Below are 22,627 nucleotides of genomic sequence, written 5' to 3'. Positions count from 1 at the left end.
CCAGAGTCATAGCACGCACCTGCCTTGCCCGGGCTCGGGCACTCCTGCCTGGGGGAGCGTTTGATGCCTCTGGACCCTGGATCCCCGCCTGCACCAGGGTCATAGCGCACACCAACCTTGCCCGGGGGGGCTGCTAGCCTGCACATAGACCCCTGGTTCGTTCAACCGCAAAAGCCAAAAATAAACAGTCCCTTTTTCTTCGCCGAAACCACGACGGCAGGTCAGAGACAATTGGCTTCGGGCACGCACCTCCAGGCGCAGGACGTCCCAACAGGTAAGCCAGGCAAGGTGGTCTCTTTTCGGGCATGGCTTGGTGGGTTTGGGCCTGGGTTTAATCAACACCCCCCGGTGAGTGCATCCAAGCGTTTGCCAGCAGTCGTTCCAAAGACCGAACGTATTTTTACTGGCCCATAGTTCGAGAGAAAGACCCACCATTTTACTTTCTTTCTAAAGTTACTTCTCTACTTCAGTATATCAAGTACATGCCGCAACATACGAGAGAGATGAGCCAACAAAATAGCCTGAATGCAAATTATTTATTATAGAATATAACTCATAGAACAATTAATACAAGCAACCAACAAATGTCTAGGGATATTAATGAAGATAAAGAACTTAGGATATAATCACAACAACATGTTAACTACATGATATAAGTAATGCAAAACAAAACCTTAAAGTTAAAGAGTCAATGAGATAGCAGGTCTTTACATAAGGACTCCTGAGTAGCCACAGCGTCCTGGGGTAGCTAACACAACAACTTTTATATACCCATTGATGAGTAATGCAGGCATCCAATCAGTATTTACCTGGGATTTACTTTGGGATCATCAGTGTATTAATATTGTAACACTTAATACCTGTCACTCTGCCTAAATCATAAAATATTCATCAAGTTTGTATTCTACTCAAAAAAGTAAATGTAGTAAACTAAAAAGAATCTTGAACCTAAAAGTAAAGAAAATTTACTAATAAAAGCTGCAACACAGGACAATTAAATTGGCTTTCTAAACTTGAAGCCCTGGTATATGCAAACTAACCGTCCTGGAGCTCCACCTTGTTTAATGTGCGGAGTCTTTTCAGTGATTTGTTTCTCATTCAGGGAGTCAGACAGAGAACATCATCCAAAACAACACTAGCTACATGAATACACTGGAGAGTAGAGTACAAATGTATCCGTACCTGTACAATCACTTGCAATGAGATTTTAAGCCGCTGAGATGCTGTTTGCCAAATGTTTATGAAACTGTTCTTCTCTCAGCCACCATCACTGTGTTTATGGTAAACGTAAGGAGCGCAACACATTTACAACCCCACCTACTGCAGTGTAGGAGTGTTGGAAAACAGTATATCGTCACTCAGCCTTTTCAAACATAATTCAGACATGAAACATCCTGTGCACATGAGAAAATGTTTTGCTGCATTCATGTATTCTGTGCAACTTTTTGTCCATGTGTTTGTTAAACTGCACCGAATGAGTGAAACTCTGTAGACACTGATAAGATCTGTAGAGTTTCTCTCCAGTGTGAATCCTCTTCTCTTTTCAGATGTAATAACTGATTAAACCTCTTGTCACATTGTGAACACGGTCTCTCCAGTGTGAAACGTCTGGTGCAGTTTCAATTTTGGAACTGTAATAAAAGTCTTCTCACACTTAAAGCACATATACTCTTTCACACCAGTGTGAATCTTCATGTATTCATTAAAGTTTGCTGATCTGTTGAAACTCTTCCCACACTGAGTGCATATGAATAGTTTCTCTCCGAAGCTGCGGTCACACTATAGTTTGAGCATGCAAAATTCTGTTGTTCAGCGCTGCGAAAAGAGGCAGGATTAAACAAGATGTAACGTACAGTCAGTAGATAAAATTAGGTATCGATTTATAAAGGGGTCTAAGTCTCCTCTGTGTGGGTTTATGACTCTTGTGCCACAAAGTCTGAGCCTGTGTGACACCACTTATTTAGAGGTAAGCCAGAGATGGTTGCCAAAACTTCAAAAGACATTCCTGCCCCGCTTCCTCCTGAGACACACAGGGACACACATACAAGGCTCCCACAGCTGAAAGGGACTCAGAAATCCTGAATCAGCCCAAAAGTAAATGTTCTGTGTTTGTAAACTTTGTATTTCTTTTCTGACTTTTCTAACATGTAAATATCTCTCTCGTGCCTTTTTTAAGACACTATACCAGCTAAGAATGTGGGAATCATGTTGATTTCTTAAAACTGTAGTGTTTCATACCGTTAGGTTTCTCCTGCCATTTTACAACACATGATGCGTAGCACATGATCATAATCTATATGGCTTAAATTATTTAATGCTCTGAGTTTATGTCTCTTAGCATGCTTTAGGGCGGACCCTTATTTTGCATATTAGCGGTCCAGAGACAAAGAAAATCTCCCTCTCAAACTTTGCCAGGAGACCATTGGTCAGTCAGTCGAAAAAGGGGTGTGACATGCCACCACAGTTTAAAACCGAGCCGTGCGCACAACTCTGCACAGAACGATCCGGAAAAACTCTCTAAGAGGCTGCCCCCTTTTGAGGGGGCAAACGGCATTTTCTTTAGCTGCGTGGCTTGTCCGAGCCCACGTTTTCTTATTTTTTCCAGCAAAGTAAAACTCAGTTTAAAGTTGCGATCGCGTATCCTCCGACCTGCATCGCAAACTCTGTGCATCTAGAAAGGACACTAAAGGACATCTAACGCATCAGAGAGAATACTCGCAAAAAGAGAGGAAAAAACATCTTTCTAAAGGTAATTATGTTATGCATTAAAGCTGTGCCCCTTATCAAAAAGGTGTTTTCTTTGCAATCTTAATGGTCCTGAATAGTTGTGTGGAACTGAGGTAGATTTGCCATTCTTTTATCTAAACTCTCTATTTCCTCGCTTTTCTGTTTCTTTCTGTTTGTTATAGGTTTTATAGATCCTTATATAGCCTATCTATATTTAGTTTACGTTTGTTCTATGTTTGATGGTATGTTTGTGCGTTTGTTCGTTACATGTCAGACAAGTCAATAAATCCCATTATAATCAAATGGATTGTATTGTTTGCCTCACAGAAAAAGTCACTAAAACGATTGATTCCATTGCTACAAGCTGTTATTAAGAATATTAAGGACGAATAATAATATGTTGTTATTGATAAAATAATATTCATAATCTGAGTGTCTGCTCGAACGAGTGGGCGGAATCGTGTTATATATCCGTTTAGCCAAATTGACAGTAGGTTAAACCGAAATATTAATGTTTAATAATAACTTGTTATTAATGATCATTAATATTCATAAACTGAGCTAATTTCGCTACAAAGTGAGCGATTGGTCCATATTTAAAATTTCTGTCCAGAGAGGTCATGTTTTGATCTTTGATTGGTCTCACACAGTCAAGTGATGCGATTTCTCAGGTAAGAGTTCACCAAGATTGAACTTTGCAAGGCAGTGAACTACGAAACTTGACGCAAGAACTTGCGTTTCCGGTCTGACGCATTCGCATGCGTATGAATGGAAGTCTATGGGGAATAAATTCAAGTGTTACCGTGGCTTAAGTGTAAGTGAATGTTTTCTCTCCAGTGTGGCTCATCATGTGTAGATTAAAGTGTGATGATATGCTAAAACTCTTCCCACACTAAGTGCATGTAAATGGTCTTTCTCCACTGTGGATCCTCATGTGTCGATTAAGGGAGGATGAGCAGGTAAAACTCTTCCCACACTGAGTGCATTTGAAGGATTTCTCTCCAGTGTGGATCGTCATGTGTTGATTAAGGTGTGATGATTGGTTGAAACTCTTCCCACACTGAGCGCAAGTGAACGGTTTCTCTCCAGTGTGGATCCTCATGTGAATTGTAAGACTGCCTTGTAATCCAAAACTCTTTTCACACTGAGGGCATGTAAATGGTTTCTCTCCAGTATGAATCTTCATGTGATTATTAAGGTGTGATGATTGGTTGAAACTCCTCCCACACTGAGTACATGTGAATGGTTTCTCTCCAGTGTGGATCTTCATGTGATCATAAAGGTGTGATGATTGGATGAAACCCTTCCCACAATGAGTGCATGTGAATGTTTTCTCTCTAGTGTGGATCCTCATGTGAAATTTAAGACTGCTTTGTATTCCAAAACTCTTTCCACACTGAGAGCATGTGAATGGTTTCTCTCCAGTGTGGATCCTCATGTGAATTTTGAGACCGCTTTGTATTCCAAAACTCTTTCCACACTGAGGGCATGTGAATGGTTTCTCTCCAGTATGAATCTTCATGTGATTATTACGCCCTATTCACACGGGGCTTCAGCGTCAACGCTTGACTGAGGGCGTGTCTGAAGTTGGAGCTGAAACGATTGTCATAGAAGCGTCAGCCAATGAAATTCAGCCAGCAATAGGCCACTGTCTGAGCTGGTGTATTTGCATACAGCGATCTGATTGGCTGACGCTTCCGTCGGCGCTTGAAAAGTTGAGCTAGTCCCAACTTCTGCAGCGAGGAACGCTTCTGAAGCGGCGCCGACGGATCCACAATGCAGTTCGGCAACGCCTGACGTCACCCATTCAAAGTGAATGGGAAGCGTTGACGCTGACGCCCCGTGTGAATAGGGCGTTAAGGTTTGATGATTGGTTGAAACTCCTCCCACACTGAGTGCAAATAAATGGTTTCGTTCCAGTGTGGATCTTCATGTGATTTGTAAGACTATTTTGTAATCCAAAACTCTTTCCACACTGAGTGCATGTGAATGGTTTCTCTCCAGTGTGGATCCTCATGTGGTTCTTAAGTTTGCTTTTGTTTGCCAAAATCTTTCCACACTGAGTGCAGGTGAAATGATTCTTGTCTTTCCTTTTCAAAATACCATCAGTCTGTAAATGACTTTTATCCTCAATTTTGACATGATGTTCCTCCTCTTTACTCCACACATACCCTTCAATTAGGTCTGAAATTTAAAAAAAAATCATTAGTTTTCATTGAGTATTAAAAACTCTCATTGAAAGCTGAAAAGTGAGAAGACACTCATTGGCTACACACACTAATTTTGATGCACATTAAATGTAAAATAAATCAGATATTTTGTTTTGTTTGTACACATTTAAGCAAGATTCCATTCAATTCATCTTTATTTATCTAGTGCTTTTACAATGACATAGTAAATGGGCTCTGCACAAACTCTGCTGACGTGTTTCCGGAAGAATATCAGTCAGGCTCTTCCGCATAGCGAAATCTGATAGCAACGATTTCATTCTACAGCAAAATCTAATAGCGGCGAAATTTTAACGCATCAGAGCATGGCAAAGAAGGAAGATTTAGTCTTTAACTGGTGAGGCCATGTGGCAGTGGATGTCCAGCATCTGGAACATCATTACTGTTCAGTTCCAGAAGCCACGGTAGTTGATTAATACACCAGATCAGGCTGACAATCTCTGTGAAGAGGTGGAATGACTGAAAGGAGACTGCTGTGATGCTGCTTTAGGTGATATTATAAGGTTCTAAAGGTACAGTTAAAAAAGTGATGTACTAGAATATAACCCAGATGAAAGTAGTAACAAGTGTATTTTATATTAAATAATATTACATTTTTAACTGTACTATAGTCAATTTGGTAACACTTTATAATAACTACACACTATAAATCATTTATTAAGCATTAGCAAATAGTGAATTCATTATCCGTTAAGCATTAACTTTACATTAACAAACGTTAGTAAGCAGTTTATAACTGCAGCTACAAATGCTCTATTCTTGACTTATAAGCAGCTATATAATGTGCTTAATAATTGTATTTTCATACTTAGTAAATGATTTATTTTTCATTACTAAATTAAGTATCGCATTATTTAAAAACCAGTTGTATTTAAGAGTAGTTGAGGATTTTTTGGATCATTCAGAATGAGTTATTAAATGATTAATAAACTATTGAAATTAACGTTTATATGTCTTATTATTCAGGCATATATTAATGGTTACTATGTATGTTAATAAACTTCACCGAGTTTTGTGACCTAATCTAAAGTGAGGACTATTCATGGTTTATAAATCCTTTATAAATGACAAATAAAGGCTCAGTTAAATTCTAAACAGGAAAATGATATTATTCATTCCTTTTCAGTTAAAGATACACAAATAAAACTGTACTTCAAATAAAAAATAAATCTTTGCAACCTGATCTAAAATAAAATCACTGTAGAGTTTATAGTATAAAGATTATAGTTCATTTGATTCTGAGCCTTTATTTGTCATTTATAAGGGATTTATAAAGCATATTATATAAGCATATAAATTTATTTGCCAAAAAATATTATAATTTAATACATTTAATAATACAATAATAAATTAATAATATTTTTATTATATTTTAGATATTTCTTTGAAAAAAAATTAAATATTGTGTAAAAACAAGCCAGCTCTACTTGTATTCTAGCTAGCGCTGTCAAAACGCGTTAACGCATGCGATTAATTTTAAATAATTAACGTGTTAAAAAAAATTAACGCAGTTCAGTTTTTTACTTCCTGTTGTGGTGGACGTATGTTCAACATGCAATAAATGTGGATAAGACCAAGGTAGCACTTTTTGAAGGCAAGTTCCATTATAAAACAATTAGTTGCATCACAAGTTATCCAGAGTTTCATGCAATTTCGGGCGTTTCATTTTTAACTTTCGACTTCCGTTGTAAGTTGATACCGCATGGCGAACAGAAAGAAAATCCTCCGCATTTCGTGACTCGGTGTTCCTTTAAGGTAAGGTTCCTTTTAAGGCTACACGGTAGATTTTTAACAAGAGTATTATCTTAATCATATTAAAATCGGAGTATTGGTGTCTTATGTAAATGTACTCAGTACGTCTGGTGAAGTCACGAGCTGTCAAAGACAGGACATTACTCTGCCTTTCAGCATGAGCCCTCCAAGTTTAGCGTGTTTCCTCATTAAATGCAACGAAAGCATATGCTTCGCGTTGTTGTGTCAGAATCCTTGTGAAATACAGTAATACTTTAGGACCCTTAGTTTCGGATGCTTAGCAAATTTGATGAACGTGATCATGCGTGTTGAATTTGAGGGGAGTCGCTCCAGTATGGAAGGCTGTTGGGGCCAAAACGTCTGCAGCGCGTTGTGTGTGTCTGTCTGTGTGTGTGTCTGTGTCAGGCCCGTTGAGGGGTGTCAGGGGTGGAGTGAGCGACGTATCTGAGTAGGGGCGAGAGGGGTGTATAATGTATTTAACAACCAGTTTGCAAGAAATTATCATTCATCTGCGGCCATTTGGGAGTCTCTGTGCACTTGCGGGATAGTCCTAGTCTTAGCAAATGGATGAATGTAAAGGAATTAAGCAAAATTGTTTCTACTCTATAATTAATGTTCTCAACTCACAGCAATAAAACTTTACAATGAGCGCAACAGTTTGTATTCTATAGTTTATTATTATAATTTTTCATTTTCCATATCTGCAATTCCTGTATTTTGGCATTTTTTTGCAGTCCACTTAGAATCCAACATGGAAATCAATGTTTTCTTTATTGGCATTAATTATTTTGAAATTTAAATGTCATTAACATGCCTGTGTTTTAATTTCTGTAATAAATATGGCTGTCAAGCCAGGATCTTGATGGTTTATTGTGGGTATGTTGTTTACATGAAGAAATCTGTGTTACAAGTTAAACAAAAATTCTATTAAACAATAACATTTTGAATTTAAATATTTTTTCTAGCGTTTACATTAATTTTACATTTAAGTAGGCAAAATTACAAGTTTCAGTATTTTAAATGCGATTAATCGCGATTAATTTTTTTTAAAAAGGTGCGATTAATTAGTTAATTTTTTTTATCAATTGACAGCATTAATTCTAACATAAACGTTCTTCATAATAATAAAAAAAATGGACAAATGTTTTAAAAGTTTTAAAAAACTATAATAAACTAAATCTATGCACAACAATCTGTCCAGGTTGATGTCCTCAGCAGTAAATACATGAAGCACGTTTAAACAAATGTTATTGTAAGGAAAATAATTAAAACAGATAAATTATAAAACACTGTTTTTAGGATCTAAAAATTTATTCTTTAAAAAAAGTTTCAAGCAAAAAGATTCCTGCTGGTACATGAAGAATATGGTATATATTCTGAGACAGTACAATGTTTTATAATAATTAATTATTTTAGTGTCCATTTCATTTAACATGTTTAATATTAGGGGCATCCACATTTTTTAACATACTTTAAACCAGGGTTTCTGTGGGTTTTACCAAGTTAAATGTAAGACTTCTTAAGACATTTTTAAGACCATTATGAATGAAATTTTAGACTCATAAAGGGCTAAAGGCTACAGAACTTTTCATATGGCCCAGATCGAAAAGGTTTTTATTTGCCCCATCAAAACAAATATTACAAGTGAATACATTAAATAATACAATAATAAATTAATATTATATATTTTTAATATATGTTAGATATTTCTTTGAAAAAAAAAAAAGTGTGTAAAAACAAGCCAGCTCAACTTGTATTCCAACATAAACTTTCTTTATAATAATAAAAATGGACAAATGTTCTAAAAGTTTTAAAAACTACAATAAACTAAATCTATGCAGAACAATCTGTCCATGTCGATGTCCCCAGCAGTAAATACATGGAGCACGTTTAAACAAACGTTATTGTAAGGAAAATAATTAAACCATTATGATAAATAAGGTTAAAATGACCTTTTTTAATAAAAAAGTTTAAAGATTTATTTAGGTGGATTGTTGGTGATTGTATGGGTTGTGGCCAGACTGGGTAACAAAACAAGAACAAAGGAAAATGAAGACTTGTTTTTTAAAAAAGATTTAATACCTCCAACACAATATTTTAGTAAATTTAAGACTTTGTAAGGCTTAAAATTTTGAGTCTTCTATGAGAATACTGTAGGTCAATAAGCGTCAGCTCAGTTAAACTTTGTTTTTAATTTATTGTTTTTATTTATTTTATATAGTGCCAGTGCTCAATGACGCTTTACACAAACAGTAGAAGAACAAGAAAAGCAATAACCCTAAGAAGATAGAGAAAATGGGAGACTAATAATACATGAAAGAAAGACAAAAGACATGAGAACAAGAGACAAAAGAAACTTTTTTCGGTCTTTCAATGAGTGCTTGTGTGCGTTTAGGAGAACTAGGCAGCACACTCAGGGCTGTAAGATGGATTTAATTTAGTATTCTTATTATTAAAATATATCTGAATGAGGATCAAATGACTGAGTTGGTGTTTGAGAATGAAAACCAACCTGTTTGTTCCTGCAGATCTTCCTGTTTGACTGTGAATGTTTCTTCAATCTTCACATCTTCACTCTCCTCTTTAACAAACGCCATCTTTATAACAGCGTGGAGATCAGTCGCTTCAGCAGGAGTTTTTCTCTGTGTTTGGACACTTTATCCTGTTTAAAATGAACAAAACAATTAAAATGTCCTGTTTAAAATAAATAAAACAATGAACAGAAACAAAATAACTTCTCTTCAACACTTGCTTCAACAGTTTCTATTAATGAGAGTAATTAACAAAAAGAAATCAGGTAAAACGTTTCTTTAAAACAGTGGTTCTCAAAGTGAGGGGTCATAGAGGTAAAGTTGGTTTTATATTCACACATTCGTTCATTTAGCAGTCTATATATTGTTTACCATTTGATCTGAATAAGTATGCAAGTGTGACTTGAAAACAACATTAGCACTGTTTATTTGACTGTGAACAATGTTGTACTTTGATAGTCATTGGCTGCTAATAAGATTTCACTATTTAGAGTTTGCAATGAATACTTTTCTGAAATGATATTATTAAGGGGAATGTCTGAATATCTGAATATAAAACCAACTTTACTTCTATAGATAATTGAGGTAAAGTCGGTTTTATATTTGGGTATTCAGACATTCCCCTTAATAATAAAATTTCCTAAAAGTATTCTTTGCAAACTCTAAATATGGAAATCATATTAGCAGCTAATAATTACCAAAGTACAGCATTGGTTACAGTCAATTAGATAGTGCTAATGTTGTTTAGAAGTCATACTTCTAAAGCATGCTAATTCTGACAGAATATTTTCAGTAACATGGTAAACAATACAGAGACAGCTAAATAAATGAATGTGGGGGTCGCAGGTTACTGGCATTATAGAGGTAAAGTTGGTTTTATATTCACACATTCAGACTTTCCCCTTAATAATATAATTTCATAAAAGTATTAATTGCAAACTCCAAACAGTGAAATCATAATAGCAGCAAATGACTATCAAAGTACAACATTGTTCAATAGAGGTAAAGTTGGTTTTATATTCTGATATTCAGACATTCCCCTTAATAATATCATTTCAGAAAAGTAATCATTGCAAATTCTAAATAGGGAAATCATAATAGCAGCCAATGACTATCAAAGTACAACATGTTCACAGTCAAATAAACAATGTTAATGCTGTTTTCAAGTCACACTTGCATGCTAATTCCAATCGAATATTCAAAGTAACATGGTAAACAATATATAGACTGCTAAATGAACGAATGTGTGAATATAAAACCAACTTTACCTCTATCATTGTTCACAGTCAAATAAACAGTGTCAATGTTGTTTTCAAGTCATTTGCATGCTAATTCAGATCAAATATTCAAAGTAACATGGTAAACAATATAGAGACTTCTAAATGAACAAACGTGTGAATATCAAACCAACTTTACTTCTATTTTAAAGCTCGCATGACACACTTGTCTGTTTCAAACAAAAGCCCTCGGTTACTGAGAATAAAATAGTACTACGCTGTATAAAGGGTTAAAATATTTTTTCCAACAGCAGGTACATAACATCGGAGGAAAAACCTGAAACTTTAATTAAATCGGGTTATATCCGTAAACATTTAAAAACACAAACCTTTCTCCTGTTGAATCAAAGCGCTGAAGCGGCGCCGCCTGATGACGTCACACACCACGCCAAAATAAAAGTCTTTTTTGTTTAGCTTTTTTGCCCCTTAATGTTGCAGTCATGACTTATTGACACATTTCTTTCTTGTTTTTCACTCTATACTATTTGTGCTCTCTCTCTCTCCCTCACATTTCACATTTTAGGTGCTTTATTGGTATGACAAATAACTGTACATTCATATTGCGACACTACGTACAAACAAGACAGTGCAAAAAGGGCAGTAGTGCAAACAAATATGGATATAAAATATAATACAGAGAAAACACAGAAATAAATAAAATAAAAATAGATAAATAAAAATAAAAATAGATTAATAAAAATAAAAAGATTGATAAATAAAAAATATTAATAAAAATTTAAATAGATTAGATCTCTCACAAACACACACTTTAGTATTTAAAGTTGATCAAAATTTTTAATCTAAACATTTTAAGACAATTTTAAAGAAACATTTTTTAATCCAGTTCATGATGACTTGCATTTCTACAACACATTACTAACTATTAATATATGAGAGTCCAAATCTCATCCTCATAATTATGACCCCTTATTTTCTTTTCTATTTTTACAACTTCATAGGCCTATATTGGGTTTCTTATTGTTTCATATGAATTGTCGTCTCTTATTATCTGTGTTCCACGTTTCCTGCGATTCTTTTAGCAATATCTTCAGTAATAATATTTCATTTACCCTTACTTACAGAAGCAATTAAAGGGGTAGTTCACATGTAAAAAATTACAATTCGGTAATTTACTCATCCTCTACTTGAGCCAAACCTGTTTAAGTTTCTTCTGCTGAATGCAAATGAAGAGAATAGGCTACAGGGTCAAAAAGCAGCCACTATATGGTTCAACAGCTCCTACTTTGGACATGGCTGCTATTTTCAACATTTTCTGGAACACAAAATGTTCTTGGAACTCGATTACAATTGAACCACTAAAGTCACGTCACAGGTTTTGACAATGTTTTTGGTTCCTTTTCCAGAAAAAAAAAAGTCAAACCCTTTGAGCATCTCGGTCCTCTTGCTGTCTATGACAGATGAGGGAGCTCTCTAATTTTATCTAAAATGTCTTCATTTGCGTTCTGAAGATGACCAAAATTCTCAGGGGATTGAAACAACAGATAGAGGGACAATCGTTCTCTAGAGCCACATCGCACTGGTTTTTTAAATTTATAAATTTTTTATTGCAATAACAAATGGCAATTACAACAAATAGAAATACAGAAACTGATACTCGTGTGATATTACGCATATATTCATTCATTTTCTTTACAGCTTAGTCCCTTTATTAATCAGGGGTCGCCATAGTGGAATGAACTGCCAACTTATCCAGCAGCACGTGCTTTACACAGCGGATGCCCTTCCAGCTGCAACCCGTTACTGGGAAACATGCATACACACTCATTCACACACATCGCATGTCTATGGACTTTGTGAAAACCAGAGCATCCGGAAGAAACGCACGCGAACACGGGGAGAACATGCAAACTTCACACAGAAATGCCAACTGACCCAGTTGAGGCTCGAACCAGCAACCTTCTTGCTGTGAGGTGATCGTGCTACCCACTGCACCACTGTGATGCCTCACATCTGTGTCTTTATTCGAGGTATTAAACTGGTATTGGTGAAGAACTATGGTTACTAAAAGGCACCATTCAGATGTAATGATCTGGGCAATCAAGCATGTATTGTTATAGACACCTTTGCTTATTTGTCTTAAGAGATGTTAAGCAGGTCCTGTTCATGTAATATGCTTTAGGCTATCAAGTTGGTATTGGCATGAACAGCTATACCTGTTAACAGGTTTCATATATGTAAAACGATCCTAATCAGTTAATGGTCTGGACTATTAGGCAGCTATTAATAAAGATGAATGCACATGATGATGAGCCATTTATTTAAATGAATATGTGACACAGATATTTAAATTTCATTGTTGCAAACAAGTTACAGGAGTAAGTCCAGTTGTTGTTGTATGTGATGTTCACTACTGTAATTACACCATAGTCAAACAGAAGTCTGAGAAATGCTGTAGTTGGTGTAGGTGGAGCAGGTTAATCACATTAAAAGTTATGCATTGGGTAGTTATGAAAGTAAACTCTTGTCATTGAATTACGCTGTATAGACTGCCTATACAATAATTTAACTTGAGATGTAATTATTTTCTAATTATAAATATATAGCTGCATGACAGATTTAATAGTGTACTCCACAAAGGTAAGACCAAAGCTTGAAATCGCATCACGTGAGTGCATGAGACCAATAGAAGATCAAAACATGAGCTATATGGAGCAATCAGTCGCTTTTAGTATCGTCTAATCATATTGTTTAATCCCACCCTTTTTTGCAGCGCTGTACGAAAGAATTTTGCAAGCACAAACTCTAGTGTGACCGCAGCCCAACTTGCTTTCAGATTAACTATGCCCAGCTGCTATATATATGTATAGCAACAGGCGTTTCTGTGTAAAGTTTGCATGTTCTCCCTGTGTTCGCGTGGGTTTCGTCCGGGTACTACGATTTCCCCCACAGTCCAAAGACATGCGGGATAGGTGAATTGGGTAGGCTAAATTGTCCGTAGTGTATGAGTGTGTGTATGTGGATGTTTCCCAGAGATGGGTTGCGGCTGGAAGGGCATCCGCTGTGTAAAAACTTGCTGGTTAAGTTGGCGGTTCATTCCGCTGTGGCGACCCCAGATTAATAAAGGGACTAAGCCGACAAGAAAATGAATAAATTAGCTATATATATATATATATATATATATATATATATATATATATATATATATATATATATATATATATATATATATATATATATGAGCCTACCTTAGAAGCTGCTGTGCTGTGGTGTGGAAGTTTCTGATTTAAAGTTGCTTTCTTGGTTTCTTTGTGTCGCTTGATTTGTGCCTGTACCATAACAGATCTCTCTTGTTGTGAGATATGTCTTGGTAAGCTTTAATGTGTTGTGTTTTTTGCTCATTGATTCGACTGAATTGAGTGAGTGAGTGCATTTTTCCTCCTTCTCATGGTTGAGAGATAAAGCTATATAATAGAATTAGTTATATTTCAGATAGTATAAATCAATTATTAGCAACAAAAGACCAATTTTATAATGATTTTATTGTATAAGACTTTATTTGAAGCAAAAAAGATGCTGGAGGACTGGATCAGATATATGGCACTTTACTCACACCTGATTGCTTCTGCAGCTTGTACATAACATTTCACAGCACCTGGAATTAACACAAATGAGTTTGAAGTTACAGTGTGTCTTACCCATTTGTGATTAATGTACAAACAGTTATCTTCTAAGGCCAAAAGTAGCAAAAAATGGACAGTATGTGATCGCTTTACTGTATTAAAAAAGGTTTTGTCACAGAGTATCTTATATATGCTTTTGTGAATGTCTATGCATATTTGTATGCACAAACACAAGTGATAATCAGAGGGAAAAACATCTTTGTTACATATCAGGTGAATAAGAGGCTTTCGAGAAAGATGAGCTGCTCACACATGTTCTGTTCAACTAAAAAATGAAGGAAAAAAAAATTGTCACAGAAACAAGTTACATTTTGATCATAAAAATTTATAGACACTTTTGGAAAGAAATAATTGATCTGTTAAGAGTGTGTTGACAGTTTACAGGAAGCAGTAATGAGCGCCATGTGCTTTAGGAGAAGTAAAGGACTCTAAACTCACATAAAGAACAAGTTCAGTGATAAATAAATGACAAAAACATTGCTAATATTACTTTATTGACTGAACTTAACACAAATAAAACCTCACTGTGAAGATTAGAAATTGTTTCTTTTAACAAATAATGATTCATCACAGTACAATAGTATCACTTACATAACTATTTTATAAGTGAATGTAGTTGTGTGTGTTGAGACATCAGTGTGGTTTAAGTCTTCAATGCTCATTTGCATCTTTAAACAAAAAACAGCTTGGGAAAAAAAAAACAATTAAAATGTGTTTTAAATCAAAATACCTCAACATAGGTGTATCAGCATTACCTACAAAATGCAGAAGCCAAAATAAAAAAAAAGCTTCCATCAATAGTCCTATAAAACAACAGCAACAAAACAAATGATCATGGCTAAAGTCAACTTATTTTCCCAATACATCATTATTTCTCTGTAAAACTGGTTTGTAAAGCTGCTAAACTTCCCATCCCCCACTGTATGTGTCTTGAGTCTTCACTGCTCCCCACTGCTCATTTCATTTGCATCTCTATACCAGCTTTAATGGGGGCCAATTGAGTCTTATCCAATCACATTCCAGATCCAGTAGCTCAGCAGGGTTGCATCTATATATTCCGTGTTTCTAACGGAGACTTCATTATCTGATTTAGCTGTAAGAGAACAACTTTGGAGGACAAACTACGATTTTAGAGTCCTACATTGGGATTATTACCAACAACAACCTACAAAGAAAAACCCACTGAGGCCTTTTTTATCCCACTTCTTCATTGAAGACAGAAAAGGTGAGTTGCACATTTTGAATTTACACTCAAATAATATCTAAATGCTAACATTATAAAATGTAAACATGTGTGGATGCATAGTTCAACGTTGTATTAAGTTCTTCAGACATTTTTAAAAGCTTCTTTACAACTATTCAGTTTTTTGTTTGTTTGTTTATTTGGTTATAAATATTGTTTTTACCCTGACATGTAGTTACGTCACTAGTTTTAATCAGCTCATTTGTGGCTATTGTTTCTAGCTCAGACTTACCTGATTTGTTTTTGTTAATTACTCTCATATAAAGAAACTGTTAAAGCAAATGTTAAAGATAAGTTTGTTTCTGTTCATTGTTTGGTTCATTTTAAACAGAATAAAGAGTCCAAACACAGAGAAAAACTCCTGCTGAAGCGACTGATCTCCACACTGTTATAAAGATGGCGTTCATTAAAGAGGAGAGTGAAGATGTGAAGATTGAAGAAACATTCACAGTCAAACATGAAGATCTGCAGGAACTAACAGGTTGGTTTTCATTCTCAAAAACCAACTCAGTCATTTGATCCTCATTTAGATTTATTTTAATAATAAGAACACTAAATTAAATCCATCTTGCAGCCCTGGGTGTGCTGCCTAGTTCTCCTAGATGCACATAAGAACTTATTTAAAGATAGGAATGAGTTTCTTTCATACTTGTTCTCGTGTCATTCTTTTTCTGTTTTAATAGTCTCCCATTTTCTCTACCTTCTTAAGGTTATTGCATTTCTTGTTCTCCTACTGTTTGTAAAGCGTCCATGAGCACTGGCGCTATTAAAAAATAAATAAAAACAATTAATTTAAAAAGTTTATCTGAGCTGACAATATTTGACCTATTCTATTCTCATAAAAGATGTCTGCTATTACAGTGATGGTGTTGGCTTAGTACTTTCCATTTGCATATGTCACGTTGATCACAATTCCCCTTTTTTTAATCAACTTTTTGGGTTTAAAGTTGTTTCTAGTAGTTGTTACTAGTTCTCACAGATAGTAACTGAGTTAGAATGACATCATAATTATATTAACTAATTACCAGGGCTATTCCCTATTTAAAACCTGCAGTGTCTTAAAATGTCTTAAATTTCAAAATCTAAAATTTTAGGCCTTAAAAGTCTTAAATTTACTGAAATGTTGTGTTGTAGGTCTTAAATCCTTTTTATACAAGTCTTTATTTTTCTTTGTTCATGTTTTGTTACCCAATCTGGCCAAAACCCATACAATCACCAACAATTTATCTCAATAAATGTTTAACTTTTTATTCAAAAAGGTCATTTTAACTCTATTTATTATAATAGTTTAATTATTTTGTCTACAATAACATTTGTTTAAACGTGCTCCATGGATTTACTGCTGAGGACATTGACCTAGACAGATTGTTGCGCATAGATTTAGTTTATTATAGTTTTAAAACTTTAAAAACATTTGCTCGTTTGTTTTTTTATTTTAAAGAAAGTTTATTTTAGAAAAAAGTGTGTGGATACAAGTAGAGCTCTCTTGTTTTTACACAATATTTAAGATCTTTTGCTAAGAAATAAAAAAATTATTTAAATATTATTATTATTCAATAATTATTTTATTATTAAATGCATTAAATTATACTATTTTTTGAGAGGACAAATACAAATCTTTTTCATCTGGGGCATTTGAAAAATTCCTTAGTCTAAAATTTCATTCATAATGGTCTTAAATATGTCTTAAAACATCTTAAATTTAACTTGGTGAAACCTGCAGAGACCACGATTAAAAGTATGTCAGAAAACGTGGATGCCCTTAATTTGGAATATGCTGAATGAAATGGACACTAAAACAATTAATTATTATAAAACATTGTACAGTGTTCTAAACTATATGATGATGTTGGGATGACATGAGACTAAAAGATAATGTTTAGCATTGCACTGACTACAACTGGCCAACAAGCTAGTTTAAAAATATCTTTTACTGCTTAAGAAATGAAGAAAATCAGCAAGCTGATGATATGCAAACATTTGAGTGTGAAGTTCATCAGTATTAACCATATTCTTCATGTACCAGCAGGCGGCGCTATTGGAATATTTTTGCTTGAGACTTTTTTTTAAATAATTAATTTTTAGATCTTAAAAGTGTTATGCTGCTTAGGCATGGGACGATACCCCTTTTCAAGGTATACCACCTCAACGTTTTTCAAACGTCTCATGGCTTCAAACGTCACCACGTGTTCATTGTGTGTCGGCATTATCCTCTGAGGTGAAAGTCATTTATTAAGTACAAAAAAGATTTATGTAGCGTCTTCTACCACTGTGAGTTCTGTTTTTACTGTTGATATTTGGCGCCAGTTAATTAGGAAGTGACGATTTTGTTCTCTTTGATTCATCGGATGGAAACGCTGCTTTATTCGCACATCTTTTATGTGATATTCCAGTTTTGCAAATAAATTTAATTTGCATTTTGGATGGAAACACAGCTATTGCTTACATTTCAGTCACACAAAGAACAAAGTCACCTACGAGAATGGCTTGTCCTTCTTTAGTGAATAATAAGCTTAAATTCACAGACCTTTGACAGGGACATGCACTGTAACTAGATTCATGGGATTATTACTAGTTCTAAAAACTATTTTTAGTACTGCTTACATTCTTATTATTCAAATATTTTTATTTATTTTTCAAAAGTCTTAAATTTTTCCACAACACACGTATTGAACAAAAAATTAAAACGGTACAAAGATACAGAAATACTTACACCCATAAAGAAATAGGGAGAAAGAGAAAAATAGATAAGTCAAATAAGTCAAATAAATAAATAAAACAGATAAAACAAATTAAGAAATTAGGGATAAACTCTCACATAGGATATAATAACCCCTGAGTGTTCAATGTGGGATAGGAAAGGCTGCCAAACCTCATAAAACTTTTTGCAGAGCCTCAGATGGTGTACTTAAGGTCCTCGAGTTAAAGATGTGAAAACAATTCTAATATTCTATGTTTGTGGGATGGCGGGTTTGTTTTTTTTACCTGAGAAGACTCAGGCGTCTGGCCAATAAAGAATAATAGGCAAGGATTTCTGTAATTAGGCTGACAGGTACATTTCAGGTACATCTTCAGATGTTGGAAAACCAGAATAGTGTTTCTATAGTCAGTTTGTGTAAATTGGCTGTGCAATAATAGGGTATATGGAGAAGCATGCTAATAGGACTTTTAATTTGCCAGTGACCTGGGTTAAGCGCTTCCGGTATGCCAAAGCAAAAATTTGCGTGTTTAAGGTCTGCTTTCTTTAGAAATCAGCAATCTCCACTGCTCGAGTGATATCTGATATAAAGTGGGTTTCAGATTGTACAAGAAGCATTTCATTACATTACATTTTTCCCCGCCATGTCTCTGTAATATCAGCATTTATTTTACCCCAGTATATTCAATTGAGCTTCTGCGCTAGCCTGCCGATTCTGACCGGCCGGCCACCCCTGCTCTACTTGTCCCCTCAATGCAACAGTTCAGTCAACTTCTCTTTCTTCAGCACACCACATAATGCTGGCCTCTTCAACTCTCCTCTTCTTTTATACTCTCACCCATTTCCTTTTAGCCGTCCCATGGGTGGAGACAAATTAAACAATGTTGACTGTCGTCACAGGAAATACCAACAATCATAAATGCATGATTATATGCTGTCATGGCTTTGCAATCAAAAAAATGTTTTAATAATAGAGGCCAATAGAGAAAAAACAGCCATGAATATAATGAAAAGAGTAAATTTGCCCAGAGTGTATTGTTTTTTTTTGTTTTTTTCCAAAGCATTTTCCCAGAATATGTCAAAATAAGATGTCCCTAAATATCAGTTCATTTGCTGAAACAGAGAAAGTTTTTTTTCCAAGCTAAGCCTCAAAATCACCCCAGAATTGATGAAAAAGACCCAACAGCACACAATGGGAAAGGTGCACATTTCAGCCTTTATGCAGATGCTGTACAGGTGTGTCTCATGTCTGGGAGGCAAATATTCAGCTGTTTGTTCAGCTTTTACCCCGGAACATTTTTTCTGATGCATTTACCACTCAGGCAAAGAATGAACAAGTATTTCCTGTCTGCTTTAAAAATTTTAGAAAAAAGATTTTGTTATTATGAATATATAGGAATAAAAATAGGCCATTTACAGCTTTCAAATCTGTGTCTTATCAATGACCAAAATGACTTTTATGATCAATTATGTAAGGAACTCTGAAAACTGGACTGACACGGTTTCAATTTACTATAATTTCTATGTTAAGCGGCTTTAACACAATTTATATTGTAAAAGCACTAGATAAATAAAGATTAATTAAACCTGCTTAAATGTGTACATGTTAATGGGCCGAACAAAACATGATCTTTTATTATTTTACATTTAATGTGCATAAAAATTACAGTGTGTGTAGCCAAAGTTTCCAGTGTCTTTTCACTTTTTATTTTTTAATGAGAGTATTTAAGACTTAATGAAAACTAATGTTTTATTTATTTATTTCAGACCCAATTGAAGAGAATAAGGTGAGTAAAGAGGAGGAACATCATGTCAAAATTGAGGAAAAAACTCATTTACAGACTGATGGTATTTTGAAAAGGAGAGACGAGAATTGTTTCACCTGCACCTGCACTCAGTGTGGAAAGAGTTTCAGCCAATCATCATCCCTTAATCTACACATGATGAGCCACACTGGAGAGAAACCATTTACTTGCACTCAGTGTGGGAAGACTTTTAACTGCTCATCACACCTTAATCAACACATGAGGATCCACACTGGAGAGAAACCATTCACATGCACTCAGTGTGGGAAGAGTTTCAGCCAATCATCAAACCTTAATCTACACATGAGGATCCACACTAGAGAGAAACCATTCCAATGTACCCAGTGTGGGAAGAGTTTCAGCCACTCATCATCCCTTAATCAACACATGAGGATCCACACTGGAGAAAAACCATTCACATGCTCTCAGTGTGGGAAGAGTTTTAACTGCTTATCACTCCTTAATAAACACATGAAGATCCACACTGGAGAGAAACCATTCACATGCACTCAGTGTGGGAAGAGTTTTAGCCAATCAACATCCCTTAATCAACACATGAGAATCCACACTGGAGAAAAACCATTCACATGTACTCAGTGTGGAAAGAGTTTTAGCCAATCATCCTCTCTTAATCAACACATGAAGATCCACACTGGAGAGAAACCATTCACATGCACTCAGTGTGGGAAGAGTTTTAACTGCAAACCACACCTTAATCAACACACGAGAATCCACTCTGGAGAGAAACCATTTACATGCACTCAGTGTGGGAAGAGTTTCAGCCAATCATCAAACCTTAATCTACATATGATAAACCACACTGGAGAGAAACCATTTACTTGCACTCAGTGTGGGAAGAGTTTTAACTTCTTATCACACCTTAATTTACACATGAGGATCCACACTGGAGAGAAACCATTCACATGCACTCAGTGTGGGAGGAGTTTCAGCCACTCATCATCCCTTAATCGACACATGATGAGACACACCGGAGATAAACCATTTATGTCTAATCATGTTGTCTAATCCCACCCCTTTTCACAGCGTTGTACAACAGAATTTTGCATACTCAAACTCTAGTGTGGGATGAGTTTCAGCAACTTATCAGACCTTAAACACATAAAGACCCACACTGGAGAGAAACCATTCACATGCACCCAATGTGGGAAGAGTTTCAACAGATCAGCAAACCTTAATGAACGCATGAAGATCCACACTGGTGTGAAAGAGTATATGTGCTTAAGTGTGAGAAGACTTTTCTTACAGCTCAAATTAAAACTGCTCTAGATGATTCACACTGGAGAGACCGTACAAGTGTTCACACTGTGACAAGAGGTTAAATCTGTTAACACATCTGAAAACAAAAGAGGATTGGATGCATCTGTACTCCACTCTCCAGTGTATTCATGTAGCTAGTGTTGTTTTGGATGATGTTCTCTGTCTGACTCTCTAAATGAGAAACATGACTGGGAAAGTCCATTCATTTGTCCTGTGTTGCAGCTTTTATTAGTAAAGTTTCTTTACTTTTAGGTTTAAGATTTTTTCTAGTTCACTAGATTTACTTTTTTTTAGTAGAATACGAACTTGATGAATATTTTATGATTTAGGCAGAGCAACAGGTATTCAGTCTTACAACATTTATATACTGTGATGATCCCGAAACTCCAGATTGGAGTATGTGGTAAATCCTGATTGGATGCCTGCATTACTCATTAATGGATGAATAAAAGTTGTTATGCTAGCTACTCCAGGTCGCTGTGGCTACTCCGGAGTCATGTCAAGACCTGTCATCTCATTGACCCTTTAACCTTATGTGTTGTTGTGATTTATATCCTATGTTCTTTATCTTCATTATTATCCCTAGACATTTGTTGGTTGCTTTAATTAATTGTTCTACGAGTTACATTTTATAATAAATAATTTGCATTCAGGCTTTTTTGTTGGCTCATCTCTCTTTTGTTCTGCAACTCAAACAAGCATAACACTTTTTGTAAAATGTGTCCAGTTGTGTCCGAGATCTTGTCCTTTCAGTCATACCTATAGGTGAGAGTAGGAACCTAGATTGAGCAGTAAACTGATAACACTGCCTTTCAACTCAGCTCCATCAACACAACAGACAATCAAATCAACTGCATTACTGCTGCCGCTGCACTGATTCATCTTTAAATCTCACATTTCATTGCTCATAAAAATAAAAAACCCAAAAGATACTTGAACTCAGGGGCGTTGCTAGGGTCGAAAGGGATAAGGGGCTTAGCCCCAAAGACCCCCCAATCCACCCCCTCCCCCCCATTAAAAAAATTATGTTCTAATTCACCCCGCTAAAATCCCACCACTTTTATAAGGTAATCGACTTTTATAATAGATTTATAAATGGTTTAATAATAAATAGGGCTTTTGAGTTGACTTTTAGCAATAAATTTTGAAGCTTTGTGACTTGTAACACCAAAAAAGAAAAAAAGACATTAATTATCCCACTTCTCATTTACTAGTTTGTTGTGAGCCATATCATAACTCTTGAGCCTCCTATCTCCTCTCCTGATTTGCAGTTTCTGTTTGTTTTTTGAAAATGTAATTGTCTGCATGTCTTCAAATCTAAAAAATATGATTTATTTTATATCGTGAGTTGTTATCCAATGTGATACAAAGCTACAAACAAATTAACAAACAAATTATCAAATTATTAAAGGTGTAGTGTTGTCAAGATACTGGAATTTCTAAATTC

General features: G+C 35.2%; 1 protein-coding gene and 1 long non-coding RNA gene across 2 annotated transcripts; one reads left to right on the top strand and one right to left on the bottom strand.

Moving 5' to 3' along the window:
• Window positions 1–519: 519 nt before the first annotated feature.
• On the bottom strand, window positions 520–10,900 carry LOC137491064 (uncharacterized). Its single transcript, XR_011011061.2, has 3 exons — window positions 10,845–10,900; window positions 9,220–9,369; window positions 520–4,911 (listed from the first exon to the last, which is right to left on the bottom strand). It is a non-coding gene; the product is annotated as an uncharacterized lncRNA (long non-coding RNA).
• Window positions 2,495–21,832, top strand: LOC141375060 (uncharacterized). Its single transcript, XM_073948711.1, has 4 exons — window positions 2,495–2,749; window positions 15,250–15,381; window positions 15,731–15,880; window positions 19,865–21,832. Exons 3-4 carry the CDS (start codon window positions 15,796–15,798, stop codon window positions 20,926–20,928), a joined length of 1,149 nt encoding a protein of 382 aa, XP_073804812.1. The 5' UTR covers window positions 2,495–2,749; window positions 15,250–15,381; window positions 15,731–15,795; the 3' UTR covers window positions 20,929–21,832.
• Window positions 21,833–22,627: the final 795 nt, after the last annotated feature.

This window comes from Danio rerio, chromosome 4 (genome assembly GCF_049306965.1).
Source record: "Danio rerio strain Tuebingen ecotype United States chromosome 4, GRCz12tu, whole genome shotgun sequence".
NCBI lineage: Eukaryota > Metazoa > Chordata > Actinopteri > Cypriniformes > Danionidae > Danio > Danio rerio.
This window is presented reverse-complemented; position numbering and strand designations above follow the sequence as displayed.